This window comes from Scardinius erythrophthalmus, assembly GCF_964197995.2.
Source record: "Scardinius erythrophthalmus genome assembly, chromosome: 9".
NCBI classification, from domain to species: Eukaryota; Metazoa; Chordata; class Actinopteri; order Cypriniformes; family Leuciscidae; genus Scardinius; species Scardinius erythrophthalmus.
In genome coordinates this window covers 16,054,611-16,070,266 of record NC_138229.1, presented here as the reverse complement: position 1 = coordinate 16,070,266, position 15,656 = coordinate 16,054,611, and the positions used below count along the sequence as shown (strand labels likewise).

The following is a 15,656-nucleotide window of genomic DNA, read 5'->3' as shown; positions in this document are numbered from 1 at the left end:
TCTAACGCCCCGTTTCCTTGGTTAAAATCGCAATTTTCTCACGATTTAAAAATAGTTGGAAACATTTGGGATATTGTAATCAACTTAACAAAATATATAACACTGGCCTTGAGATTTTGGGATATTTTAATGCAAAATTGTTACATATTTTACCTTTAATTTGGAAAAGAAATTCAGAAAACAAGACTTAATGTATTATGCCATTTTGATGTTCAAGTAAATGTATCTAGATTTAGGACTTTTCAGATATTTTTAATGAAAAAAAAAAGACAAAAATACTAGGCAAGAAAATCTTAAAAAATTTTTTTTTTTTTTTTGCACAGCAACCAAAAGATGATTGCAACTTCTGTTTCATGCTGACTTTAAGTAAGTGGTGGTATCACAAGAAAGCAGTTGGAATCATTTCTGCCTAATACTTCAGTAAAAATCTTTTGAGTTGTATTCAATTACGTGTGAAGGCGGTTGTGACAGTAATGGCGCTGCATTCTATATGTGCACTTCTGATGAGGAGCTGACCCCGAAGGCATACATAGTCTTATAATTAAACAAGCCGTCAGCTAGATTCAGATGGTGGATGAACCGGAAAACTTTTCTGGAAGCGCTTTTTCGAAGTGCCATAGAAATCTTGGTTAATGAGGTAGTTGATGACTAACTATGCTCATCAGGAACTTCTTTTAACTTTTTGGAGAGAACCCATTGTTTGCAGTAAACAACAGTAGGTGGGCTAATATTTCATGTTATAATGCCCCCTGCATGAGCTCTTCTGCAATTAGCAGTGTGGTACTTCTGAACTCTAAAAACTCTCCTACTGTGCTGAGATGTGGGTTACAATGGATCGCAATAATGCTTGGCCACCCAGCGCCCCAGACAAAAATTAACGTGAAGGCCAGATTGTAGAGTATTTAGTGGATGCTGAATTGAAGCATCACTAGTCAGTGATATTTCTGTGGAGAGTTTGACTAATTGTAAACAGTGTTCGATTGACTGTGAAGTGCTTTATTAACACCAAGACATGTTTTATTATTTTTCTTGCGCTGGTTTCTTCACCGGCCAAATATTTCCTGAGTAAAATGTTCTGTGCAGTATTAAATCTAAAGCAATTTCTTTAGATTTATTTCTGATCTTGATTATGTATGTACAGAGGCAAACACACCTCTATTGTGCATACTATCCATTTACTGTAAACTATAAAGACAATATCCAGTGAATGAGTTTGAGGATGATGGATATGAACTTGAGCGAGCTCATGTGCGTTCTTTTGAATTATGAAGTTGTGAATAATCAAGTATGATTAATCAAGTTTTCAAGTCGTGATTAATGAAGTTCCTCCAATATGTAAGACTGTGTTGTCGTTTAGAGTTGGGAAAATGCAGGTTCTGATTACCTTGGGAACTAAAGCAGGCACTTTGATTATTTATCACAAAGAGTAAAACTTAATGTTTTTTGTTCCATAAAAATTTGATTAATGGGGAAAAAGTGGCATTTGTTTGAGCTATCACTTACTCTATTGGTTAAAGCTGCTTACAACAGAGGTTTGTTGCTTAACTGTCAAACAACATTATTATAGTTTAGTGTAAGGGGATACATGTTATGTTTGTGGGCTGTATGCTCTGTATGTTTTTCTGTTCAATTTGAAGTAGCCGGAATGGATTTGTGTGTTCCATTTGGATTATACCATGAAAATAACCTACATATGACTGTCATGTAGGCTTATGCAAGAGCACAGAGGGATAGAGCTCTGTTTTTTCCTCATCTGTTTGACATATGGCTCATGCAAACACAGATTTGCTGTTGGATATCTGTTCATACTATTGTCTGTTTGCCTGTCTGTGTGTGCTTGTTTGTCAAGGGGACTAGTTTCTAAATGTCAAGCTAATATGTTCCAGTCAGTATGCTGTCAGTAACAATACCAGTGGAATATGATTGGTCAACACATGGCAATTGTTAGTTATAGGACAATTACAATTAGCATAAGCAAATTAATCTGCGATATTGTAAAAAAATAAAATTAGCTTTTTGCCACAACTGCCAGTGGCATGTAGTATTTTAAACAATATTTTTACATACAGTACCAGTCAAAAGTTTGGCAACATTACTATTTTTAATGTTTTTGAAAGAAGTCTCTTATGCTCATCAAGCCTGCTGTTAAAATAAAAATAAAAAAAATAAATAATATTATGAAATATTATTACAATTTAAAATAATGGTTCTCTTTTTTAATATATTTTAAAATGTAATTTATTTTTGTGATGCAAAGCTGAATTTTCATCAGCAAGTACTCCAGTCTTTGGTGTCTTATGATCCTTCAGAAATCATTCTAATATGATGATTTGATACTCAGTTATTATCAATGATGGAAACAGTTGTGCTGTTTAACATATTTTTTTGGAATACTTTTTTCAGGATTCATTGATGAGTAAAACGTTAACAGCATTTATTCATAAAAACAGCATTTATTCAAAATAAAAAAAATTCTAACAATATAAATCGTTACCATCACCTTTTATCAATTTAACGCATCCTTGTTGAATTAAAGTACTAATTTCTTAAAAAAAAAATAGTTATTGTTCCCAAACTTTTGAACGGTAGTGTATATTATTACAAAATATTTCTATTCTAAATAAATACAGTTCTTTTTAACTTTTTATTCATCAAATAATCCTGAAAAAAGTATCTCAGGTTATAAAAAAAAATATTAAGCAGCACAACTGTTTCCAACATTGATCATAAATCAGCATATTAGAATGATTTCTGAAGGATCATAAGACACCAAAGACTGGAGTACTTGCTGATGAAAATTCAGCTTTGCATCACAAAAATAAATTACATTTTAAAGTATATTAAAAAAGAGAACCATTATTTTAAATCGTAATAATATTTCATATTACTTTTTTTTTTTTTTTTTTAACTGCAGGCTTGATGAGCATAAGAGACTTCTTTCAAAAACATTAAAAATAGTAACGTTTCCAACAACTCAGCAACTCAGTGTTCCTTCATTAGTAGCTAGTGATGTTTTAGAATTAGGTACCGAAGCTCAGGCTCATTTGTTAAACTGTCAACTTTGAATCGGCAGTAGGAAGTAGTTCCACACTCAATAGGTTTTTTTTAAGACACCCTGTTGTTTCTTATTTATTTACACACTTGTGCCATCAAACTGTTGTATAAACGCAAAATCACACTCGTAGCCATGCGATATGTCTCTATATCAGCATGCATGGCTGTGATTACCTACGACCGAATCAAAGACGTGCTCTCGTACTGATATAGAGCCATATCGCACTCCTATATAATGTATAATAGCATATAATGCCCATTTGTAAGAATAATTCAACAACAATGTACAGCTCGGAACAACAACAAAACTTAAAGCTGTTGTCCGTAGTTTTTCCTCTTTGTCGCCATCTCTGTTTAAAATCTGCAATTGCAGTTATTCGCGGAATTATCAACTTTACGTGGGTTGTGCCTCGGCTCGGCACGGCACAGCGCGGATGAATCCAATGTTTTAAGAATGTGCGGCTGTCAGTCACCGCGACGGTGTGGATACTGTCATTTGGAATCACAAATTCTACTTTTTGGAAGCATGACCAACATAAGAATTTTCACTGGAAAATGTCATCTGAACAAGTAAGTAACATCCACTTTTGGTCTGACCAACTAAGGGGAAAAAAGTGTTGCAGTAAATCACGCGGATTAAATCTAATGATCGCTTCTGTCTTACCTGTCCAGCAGAAAAAAGATGTCTCTGCATCCGTTTTGAACCCCTTCAAAACACAGAGTTCACGCCACCTTTCAAGAGCCCTTCCGGTATTTATCCTTGTTTTCGCATGGGCCCGGTTGCAGTCTCTTTTTTTCTGTAGCCACTCCGAAGTCTGAAGTCTTTTGCATTTTACAACGGGTGAATCTCCAGTTGTCACTGGTGATTGTCATTTGAACCTTTCTGGATCCGCCATCAAATTGATAAGTTTAATTATATCAAATGCTGTGAGAAAAGGCTATAAATCTCCACCTCCAACATCCTCACACGCAATATATCCTACTAGCCGAGACACCTTCTTTATGTGTACAGATGTGACGCAATGACGCAAAGACATGCTTGAATTTCACGCTAAAATCCACCAGTACCACTGGAATTAAAAACATTATTGCAAGCTTACTGTTTTGAATCGAACTAAGGCAAGCAAATAGTTTTGAACACTGGCTGGTTATGTACTTGCTCCCTAAAAAAATTTTGATAATTTTTAACCCAAAAAGTTACAGACTGCAGCTTTAAAGAAACAATGAATTAAAGAAACGTTGGAATAACAGACTGTGAAGGAAGCGAAGGGAAGATTAGAGCTAATATCAAAGTGACAAGACATGCAGTGCTCTTCAGTCTGGCATGTCATGTAATTTCCCCATTCATTTCTAATTATCTGCTAATTTTTAAGGCAGAACGTTGAGTATTTTTGGATTTGCAGAGAATCTTCATTTTGAACCAAAGAACAGAAGGTCTCAGGATTTTTTTCATGTGCTTTAGCAAACTCTGACATGCTATTATCTACTGTATACATATGCGTGTCAGATGCCTGCATCCTTTGAAACATATTACTTATGTTGAATGTAAGATGACTGTCACTCACAAATTGTCTGTATTAATTTGAGGATGTTTCTCCCCCTTATGCTTTGTCTCGCCGTTTTTCATTTGATGCTAAAGTGATCAAAAACCAGAGAGGGAAAAAGAACAAAACATGTCATCCCCCTGTGACTTTCTATCACTAGGCGTGTTTCCATTGCAGATTTGTGCAAAACTCTTGCGATTTTTTTTTTCTCTCTCTCTAAATGTCGACAAAGAACTATTGCAAAATGACGGCGTTTCCATTAACCCATGTTATGCGACTAAAACTTCACTTTTTCCTCTCGCGATAATTCATTCCAAAAATCATAGCAACGGACGTTGGTAGGTTTATGTATCTCAGCCACCGCACTGGCCATTATTATTAATAAAGGGAGACATGTGTGTTATCCAATCATCAATGGCAAGGAAAGACCTTTAGCCTATACTTGAGCAGCACGTATGAGGTGTTTCTGGGTGTTTCTCACTCATTTCTGCTTCAAGGTCTTGATTGTGGCATTTCTTTGAGGTTTAGAATCCAGTATTCCTGTAATTCTTCTGTCTTTTATGAATTTAATAAAGAACTCTGTCTCGTATTCTGTCCAAACATACTGCGTCATCTACATCAGCTGACCTGGATATGCGCAAAAACTGTTTCCACTGTTCCAAAACCACCTCATGTGAGCGTACTTTTTTTTTTTTTTTTTGCGATACATGGGAGTTTTTGCGAAATTGACTTGTTTCCATTGGCCGTATTTTCAATTCACAATTTCATTTTGCGCAATTTGAAGGGTAATGGAAACTAGTTAGCTAGCTAGTGTCTGCCAAATGAGCATACAATTATTTACCCTTTTTTTCCTGAAGGAGCAATTTAGGAAAATGAACTCAAATTTTCTACTTAAGCCGAGAATGTATTAAAAAAGAAAGATGGCACCAGTCATACTCCTTTATGAAATTTACCTTTGAGCAGTTGTCTGTGGTATTGCTGTCAAACCACAGAAATGGCAGAAGTGAATAAAATGCATGATTTTGTTTTAGAGGATATGCTATTCAATAATCATACAATTTATTCACAGTCATTTGCTGTAGGGATCTGTGATAACCTTAGAAGACAAGAAAAGCACTTCAAGCTGTGTCTGCATTTTTAAAATGTTGCTCCGTTACCCCTTGAAAAGCATCAAGAAGCCTATTTTCTTCCACAGCTTACTGTTAGCCTCAAATTATTCTCAAAACAAATCGTATTACCATTTGTGCAAAATTACTGTAGATTTCTCTCTCTGTAGAGACATTGCCATTTCATCTCTCATGTGATGAGAGGTGGAATGGCAAAGAGAAACATTTTCGTGTCTGTGTTCCGGTCTTAGCTCTTCCATTAGCAGGTCCTTGCTTCTTTCATCCCGCCAGTTCCCTAAGCCCTGTGGGCTTGATTCAACACTATAAATAGAATCATGCGAAGACCCTCCGGCCTTTTTTATTTTATTTTTTTAAATGAGCATTCCTTTTCAGAACCCTCTGTTCTCGTCTTCTACCACATCAGCACCTGCTTTAACTCCATACTGGCCTCAGGTGTAGCTTAAGGGAGGCTGTCTGCCAGTGAGGGAGCTCTGGGTGAACGCAACTTAAGACCAAGCCCTGTAACCTTCACCTAAACGGCCATAATAGACCAGCCTTGGCGATATAATGCATCGTGTAGGGGAGGCTGGGGCTAGTCGTCGACAAGGTCTAAGAGTCAGGCATCTTAAATTCAATTACACACATGCTTTCTATAGCAGGGGTTTATGCTTCAAGGACAAGGGTCTAAATGTCTTATAATTTTATTTTATTATATATGATGCATGCATGCATGCATGCATCAATATATAATACTTGAATTAATAATTTATAAATAATGGACATATCTATGGCAAACATACTATGATTATTTATTATTATATAACTATAATTTATTTTTATATTTATTTATATTTTTAATAAAAAAAAATTATTTGTATAGTAATATGCACTGATGTCACTTTCCCGTCGGAACCCGCCCCCCTCAGCCGGACTGAGTGGCAAAGGAGCCTGCTGCGTGACTGGATTTAATAGGGGAAAGTGCGAAAACGTGAGTAAAACGAACAATTATCAGTTTAGACTAAAGGTTGGACTCTACATAGTGTTCCTTACAACTTACCAAAAATCCAGTGATCCATGGATATTGACATGCAGCCAGGAATCGTGTTCCCTGACGCCGGGGAAATACATAAAGCAAATTTGCCTGTGAACGCTTTATATAAATACAATATAAGTAGGTCTAAATCCATGTGATCACTTATATCAATGTTATATCGTCATACTGTCCAGCCTTAAAACTTATATATATATATTTTTTTTTTAAATACTATAGTTTTTTTGTCTGTGTTTATTTAAAACCGTCCAATTATGCAGAATATACGATGGTAAATATTTAATTGATGAGATGTCAATACAATATATAACAATACAATATATAGGAGATGATTTTTACCTCTAAATTCAGCATATTGACTCAAAATGATAACTGCAAATCCACCTTTTGCTGCCTGGAGTCCAGTTGTTTCTATGAATTGCAGCGATCCATTTGCTTCTCTTTTCTGTAGCTTTCGGACTTTTTAAAAAAATATACCTTAGACTTCTTGTCAGATCTAGTTGTACAGTCAATCGCAAAGCTCTTTTCCGTTTTAGATGTGTTTTGTGTGTTTTTTGCGGCATTCACGCTGAAAACCAAAAGTTTTTTTGCCACTTAGTGGGCGTAACCGCAGTCCCTCTGTCCAACGGTGACGTCACGCGCATACTCTTTTTAATTGTTGAACCATATTTTTTTTCTTTTCTAGGCAATATCGTTGAAAATAATCAATGTTGCATTTTTGTAGCCAGTACTTTGTACAGAATTTCAATTTCAAATAGATCTTAAGTAGTCTTAGGTGGGCATGACTGAGTAGAACTGCAGAAAATCAAATGAGCATGCTAATTCCTAAAAACTGGACATGCGTGCAATTAACCACTAATATGAGCATGGTGTTATTGATAGCATTAATGCATATGCTTTTCAGTTAAGTATCTGTGATCGACACTGGCATGCCCACGCTTCAGCCTGACTGCCCTGAAAATGTCTTCTGAAACCCACCCGCTGTGTTGCAAATAGAGAGTCTGTGCAGAGGGACTTGCTATGTTTGCCTCCTGCTGGTTCGGCGGAGGCAGAGGCCTCTTTGTCATGCAGGTAGTTTTATATGTATTATCCTGAAAAACTTTGCTGCTTCGGCAGAACTCTGAGTTTGTCGGTGTCTCCAGATTAGCCTCTTGGTGTACATGATCAATGGAAAGAACCTTCACGTACTTGACTGAATGTGCAGCAGACGCTCCACCGGCATCCCACCGAGGCCGAGACTAGTGATAAGTTTTAAGAGAAATGTTTATATTGTCGCCGTCAGGTGGAAACCTCATATCTCCAAAAATGCTACTTTTCAGGAAATGGTATTATTATTATTTTATTTATTTTTTATAATTAAACACAGCATTGTCAAAGTTTATATATTGTGGCTTTATATACAGTATGGTCAGACGCTTGGATTTTTCATTATATTATTAACATTTTACAAAAATTAAGCTCAAATAAAGTTTTGACCAACCTATCAATGAGGTTTTTGACCGTTGAATTTCAGAGAATTTTGGACATGCGTTTTGTCAAACATATGTAAAGGGTGACCGATAGTAATGATTTAAAAAAAAAAAGGCAAAATATGGAGATATGAGGTTCATTCCAACATTGGTGATATTGTTTGTTTTTATTTGTTCTTTACATATTCATAATTTTAAATGTAATAATTCTTATTTTTTTGATGATTTTTTCACAGTTGAAAACAGTAAATATACTAGAGAAATATTTCACTAAAGCATTAAAAACTTGAACTACAGTACACAGTATTTTTGTGGGTGTTTTTAGTAGATTATGACAGATTAGAGAGATGACATGATTAAAGAGAGATACATGTTTGATAACTGAATTGATTAGCATAGAACTGATAGTTTCTGCTGTAAAGACTCGTAGATAAAAAAAAGTGAAGCCACAACATGTGACCTAACCGCAGTATATGTGCATGGTCCTATATCTAGTCAATTACCACTTTGCTCCCATGTTCACTGTAATGCATTAACAGGCTCAAGGTTTAGTGTCAACATTCAAAGTGAAGGAATTTATGCTCAGCAGATTCAGTGTGTATGTGTTTTCCTCCCTGTGGTGTGCATTATTTAGCACTCCAAGTGGCTCAAAAAACTGGTGACATTGGAGGTTTGGTGATGCTTATAAAGCGTTTCTAAATGTTAACAGTATGAATCTAGCAGTTATTCTAGTGACTCTACAGTTGTTTATTTCCGATTTGAAACTCTAATCAGTTTTTAAAATAAGGAAAGTAGCCTACATGCTTAGTCTATTAAACTGATTGTTTAAACCTAGTTCTTATGCTTAAAACAAGTCAGCCAGCAGAAAAAGACAAAATACAACTACATTTACTCTGAAATTAAAACAAGTCTTAATATCTTGTGTGTGTGTGTGTGTGTGTGTGTGTGTGTGTGTGTGTGTGTGTGTGTGTGTGTGTGTGTGTGTGTGTGAGAGAGAGAGAGAGAGAGAGAGAGAGAGAGAGAGAGAGAGAGAGAGAGAGAGAGAGAGAGAGAGAGAGAGAGAGAGAGAGAGAGAGAGAGAGAGAGAGAGAGACCCAGAGGGTTAATAAAAATAAATCTTTTCCCTCTTTCCCCCCTATTCCAGGAAAAATGCAAATGTGTGAAACATTAATTGTGTGTCAATGAGGACATCAGAATGTGACATGATTGGTGACTTATGATATACTGTACTATATTGTACTGTTGTCAAAGGGAACATATCATTCAATCTGACAAGAAACAACGTAAAGGACAGAAGAAGAAAAAAAAAAACTGTGATTATGTGATCTCTCTTGAATCGTTTATTTAATATGTAAATAATTGTTTGGTCAGCAAGCTCCAAAGCAATCAATTGCAGAATCTTATCTGGTGCAACCCACCCTTACCCCTAAAGGTAAAATCCTAGAATTATCCCTGATAGAATTAATATATTTCGCTGTTGATTATTATAGAAAATAAGTAATTGCGTTTAACTGTTAATAATGATTTAACATGGAATGTTTTGAAGGCACATATTTTCTGTCCGTTGTGCTCAGTCCTTAGGCTAATTATCCACCATGAAATATTAAACATGGCTATGAATCCTTAACAAATTACCATTTGCTAGCCATTGTGCTTCGAAGTGTTGGATAGGCTTACAAAATAAAACTGACTTTGACTGATTGCATAGTCCTGAATTCTTATTCAGGGGGAAAATTGGCACCATTAAAGGAAACATACCTTGGAACTGGCTGGTGAAGGTAAACTTTGATCTGCTGTGTATGTCATGTTCACCCATCACAATTCTTGTTTCTCTAATGCTGTGATAACTGAAGACATCTGCGAATCCAACAATGGATTATACAAGCATGGATTATAATTTTGAAGTGTTGGGATTTTTTTTTTTTAAACATTTTTTTATTTAAATCTTATTTTATTTTTTTGTATTTATTCTTTTTTACTTAGTATAAATCAGGTAAATCCATTTCTGAAGCAGTTTGTACAAATTTCACATTTTAAAGGGGTCATATAATGTCATTTTTGTACAAGCTAATATGATTCTTTAGGGTCTAAATTAAAAGTTTGTAATATACTTAAATTAAAAATTCTCATTAGTATTGTAAGAAAACACTCATTTTACCTGGTCAAAAACAGCTCTGTTTTCAGCACGCCGTTTCAGTGCATGTGTCTTTAAATGATAATGAGCTTTGCTCACCCCGCCCCTCTGTTCTGTGCGTACACCGTTTGAAATAATAACACAATAACCATAACGCGTTTTCATTATAAACGTGGGATTATAAATTATATTGATAACGTCGTACATAGAAAACATGCCGTAATGTACCTGAGTGTAAAAATAGCTGCATTCAATGTGAAGCGTGCAGCAAGCGATTTGCAAAGATTAATATAAATATGATTATAAAGGTTAATAAAACATTACACTCACTTCTTCTGGAGGTTCAGCAGGAACACGTTGGTACCGATCCTTTTTTTCTTGTTTGTAAAGCTGTCTGGTGTGAAATGATTTGCGCAAACATGAAAGCATGGACGTTGATCGTGGGGAATCCCTGCATCAATGCTTTGGGAATATTCCCTTCAAAAACAAAACTCAGCCACTGCGTCTTCAGCGGTTCGGATTTAGGAACATCAAAATGACTGCTGTGTTCGTTATTACACCCAAGAACAGAACACCACAATCACTTAGATGCCATTCTGCTCCAGCATATCAACAATGCACTATGATGACAGACAGCTCCTCACGAGCGAGGGCGGGTCTGTGTTGAAACGCTGCTGTCAATCAACAATCGTGGGAGGGGCGTCGAATTTGTGACGTCACAAAATCGAATGGCTTGATTTGAGATAGGGGAAAACATATAAGAAGATTGAAAAAAAAAACACTGGATGGATTTTTATCATTTTATGATGGTTGTGTACAGGCACTGCCAACACACATTTCAGTACAATCAACTTGTAAAAGTGCATGTACCATTATATGACCCCTTTAAGAATTGTAATAATTTACAATCACCATGTTGAATAGTTCCTTGAGTGAAAGAAATAGGCCGCTGTAAAGTAATATTTACATATGCTCACATATATGCATATACACATTCCCCTTTCACATATTTATCTCTCTTCTCTCTGTTTTGAAATATGCATTGTCCATTTTCCTCAGTGTCTTTCCAAAGAACTCTCTCTTGTAATTTCAATTTGAATGTCAGTCTTTCCATATTGTACATTTCTGTAACAATTTGTTCCCTCTGAATTCTCATTGGGGACGTTTTGGAGCCATAGGCAAGTAATCACTTTTTTTTTTTTTTTCTTGCTACTACTAGTAATATCCTCAGTAAATATGTACTTCTATTATTAACTGAATCTGGTATATTGCCAAGCTACAGTATGCATGTAACCTGTTTCCCAAATCCCCCAAGATTTATTCTATAATTGAATGTGTTTCTGACCAAAGAGTTGTGATAATTGCACCATATTAGATGCCGTTTTTCTTTTGCACAAGCACAGCCTAGTCTCAGACAATGATAATTGCTTATAATAATTGCTTACTAGCATATAATAAATGAGCATAAGACTAATGATTCAAATTAAAGTTCATTTTAAAATTGTTCAGAGAGAGAGTAAATCTTTAAATGAAAATGTGAATCCCACATAATGGCAGGCCGCCACTCTGCTTTTTGAGACGTTAGCCTTTGTTCGATTCGCATTATGAGCATTTATGATGCCAAACACCCTGGCCAACTCTAGAAAGGTTCTTCCTCAGAGGCAGCCTTTGTAAATGGCTGTATCTAGCCAAAGGCCAGATTGTATGTTTGAGTCTGTGGCTCTCTGTAAGCACAGACACAGTGAAAGAGAGGGGAGGGCAGGTTCTAACACTGCATCAGGATGTGAGATGAATAGTACTAGCTTTTTACCCCAGCCTGCTCTTTCTTGTGCTCTCTCTCTCTTTTTCCATCTCTCCCTTTGGTTTGTGCTTTCCTGCATTTAAACAGGCATTTCGGGGTAACGATTGCCCAATATGCATTTAAAAGAGAAAATGGTACTATCAACATTCAGCCTTCAAATCCCACGGTTTCTATAAAAAAAAACAATAGTTCACACTCATTTTTTACACCAAATTTTACACGGTCTGGACGGCATGACAAAAATTGTTAACTATTGGGTGGCCTTACTAAAAGGCATGCAAAACAAAACTAAGCAGAACAAACAACAAAATGAGAAAAGAGGGCAGCCCAGGATAGATGGGTAATTGGGCTTCATTATTCGTATCTTAAAGGGATAGTTCACCCAAAAAATTAAAGGTCTGCCATCATTTACTCACCCCCTGTCATTCTAAACCTGTATGTTTTGTAATTTGTTATCGTGGTCTGTGGGGCATTTTTTAGCCTGTGAGCAGTGACCCTTACAAACACCTGTTTTCATGTTAGAGCTCATAGCAGATGTGATGCCGGCCTTCATTTACATTACAAAAAAACGTTACATTAACGTTTTTTCTCCTATATATTTCTTATTATGTGTTTTTTTTTTTTTTACAAATTTGTCTTGTCACTGAATAGGTTGAGTTGGTTGAACTGACAGACTCCTCAAGAAAATAAAACTCTGATATAACTCAGGGTGTGAAATACAAAATATTCAAGTTATTTTAGAGAATGTGTGACCTGTCTGGATACTAATTCAATTCAAAATCAGATTTCTAACAGCTAATTAAACACAGTTAATTTTAACTATTGGGTTCTTGATTTTGTATTATTCATGCACATTTTGACAAAAATAAATATTTTCAGCAAAAATAAAAAAAAACTATAATTTAATGTCAAATTAAACTGATTTTAGATCAAAAGCGTATTCTGCTGAATGTAGAAATGAGGCCAATTTTATGCATGTTTCTTAATATTTGGACACATTTATGTCTGGGGTTAAATTCCATTCAAAAGATTGCAGCTTTTTCTTTTTGTTATATGAAGGTCACACTGTCTTGAAAACCTTTTGGAACTTGGAAAACTTTTCAGTTATTTTTGCTTCTTGTCAAACTGCCTTTTATGCCTGTATATATAAGATCCATACATTCAATGTTTGTATTATCTATCTATCTATCTATCTATCTATCTATCTATCTATCTATCTATCTATCTATCTATCTATCTATCTATCTATCTATCTATCTATCTATCTATCTATCTATCTATCTGTCTGTCTGTCTGTCTGTCTGTCTGTCTGTCTGTCTGTGTCTGTCTGTCTGTCTGTCTGTCTGTCTGTCTGTCTGTCGTCAAATTATGCAAAAAGTTAAAATATTATTTATTTGTATATGTATTTGGGATCCTTAGCTTATATTTGGGGTGGCTTTGCAAAAGAAAGGAATTGTGTTCATCTCAGAATGCTATTAAACCAAATACATAATTCATATATACATAATATACATACATAAAAAAAAAACACACACGAAAAAAAAACACATTGTTAGTAGACAAAGAAACTATAGAGTTCAAAGGTGTGTTTTAATAGAGTTTATTTTCTAAAAGTCTGCAGGGGCAAAATTGCTCATGAAGAAACACCCTTATTGGAAACAAGCAAACAGCAGTAATTTATCCCTGTAACATGCCTTTGTTTGTGTTGTATCATGCATGTTGTTTAATTAATAAAGGTACCTTCCCACACCGGACCCCTGGGACTGTGTATGATGTCTAGTGATGAAGTGCAGAGTCATTCTGGCTTATGCCTGTGCATATACAACTCATAAAGTGGGTCAGGGGTTCTGCTCTGTTTTGCAGTCCGCAGCACCATTTTGAAAGGAGATAACTGCCTCCCCATTGTCTAAAATATTACTAATGCAAAAGAGGCAGCACAGGTCAAAAGCTTTGTTTTTCATTTGTTTCAGGAGTACATCAGTATGTTTAAGAACAAACGCTTAATCAGACAATCAAAAAGAGAATTTTAAAGCAACCATTAAAAATGAAAAACACCTATCCAGTTTATCATCCCGCACAAATAGTTCAATAAACTGTCATAAAATGACGTTACCCTTTTCAGAGGCTTATCGAAATCCTCTGGCCTTACATATCAAACAGAATTTATGCTATGTCAAGAACATATGCTCAGTTTGCTTTGTGCTGTGAGCAGAAGGAAAGCCCATTTATCATTTCTCCACCTAAATTGACTTTTAATGTGATGTCTAGTAGCACTATTCCTATTAATGCTCTAGTACTATACTATGTCTCTGCATAGACAGACTTGAGGCTGTTTAAACTGATCACATATATTTATAAAGTGAAGTTCAAATGCCGTAGGGATTGCTTTTATATTCCTAAAAATATCTGGAGTGATATTAATAATGTATAATCACAGTATACTGCGTATATTTGCATGACAGGAGCATTTTTGATTTATCCTGCAAACCATCGCATACTGCTCAATGCAACACAAAACATATTTTGTTTATATTGGCAGAGATCTCTGGGAACTCTGAAGACATCCCCCTGGTGCGCTGGAGGCAGCAGTGGTTGGAAAATGGCACTTTGCTCTTCCACATCCACCACCAGGACGGCAGTCAGAACCTGCCTGGCCCGGCGGCCACCGCTTACCCCGCTAGTGACTCCGCAGAGGAGGAGCTTCGCATCTTACACATCTCTGTCATGGTATGCAACCCAGTACTTGATGTTTTCTGCACTAATTCTTTGACAAATTCCCTTAGAATTATTTGAATTATTAAATTATGCAAAACATTCAAATGGTACCAAAAAAATTCTAAATGCAGATAAAGGTAAAGTTTTTACTTCAACTATGGAGACTTTCAAACCTGTGGATTGTGGTTTTTTTTTTGTTTTTTTTGGTTAAATAACAATATATTCACACTTCTGCATAATTTAAGAAACTTACAGCTTAATTGGAAATGACACTCAATAAAAGCATTCTGTTCAGTTTTTTTCAGTTCAGATCGTCATATTTTTATAAGGTCAAAAAAAGCTCATCAATCAACTCTTAAGACATAAAATATATGTAGTTGAAGAAAAACCCATTAACAAACTTTCAAGGTGCAAAACAAGTATGTACAGTATATATATATAATGTTTACAGTGTATTTATAATCTTCCAATCTTTCCTTGGAGTCCTGCTGGGTTTGTGTGAACTAAGCCAGGAGAAAAACACATTACTTAGATCAGAAAAGTTTGCATTGTGTGTTAGATGGAAAGGAAGATAACATTTGTTCAGATTCAGTCAATTAGTGGTTATGCCTCCTGGCTTTACGGTTCTCCTCTCTCGGATCGTTATACTACTGTCATCCCTAGAAGTAGTTACCCTAAGAACAATCGGAGCGAAGACTCTTCAGGGCATAAGGATTTTAAAAGCTTTTAAACATACTCTGTATAATTAGTGGAAAATCCATATTTGTAAATTGTCATGCTGA

The 15,656-nt window shown here is 35.5% G+C and overlaps 1 protein-coding gene across 1 annotated transcript in view; it reads left to right on the top strand.

The window, feature by feature from the left end:
• astn1 (astrotactin 1) overlaps positions 1–15,656 on the top strand; it is a gene marked incomplete at both ends in the record, with an annotated part of 225,612 nt that overhangs the window by 26,986 nt on the left and 182,970 nt on the right. Inside the window, one exon of the mRNA XM_081373616.1 lies at positions 14,699–14,886. Coding sequence (XP_081229742.1) covers positions 14,699–14,886 — 188 coding nt within the window. The remainder of the gene's footprint in view (positions 1–14,698; positions 14,887–15,656) is intronic.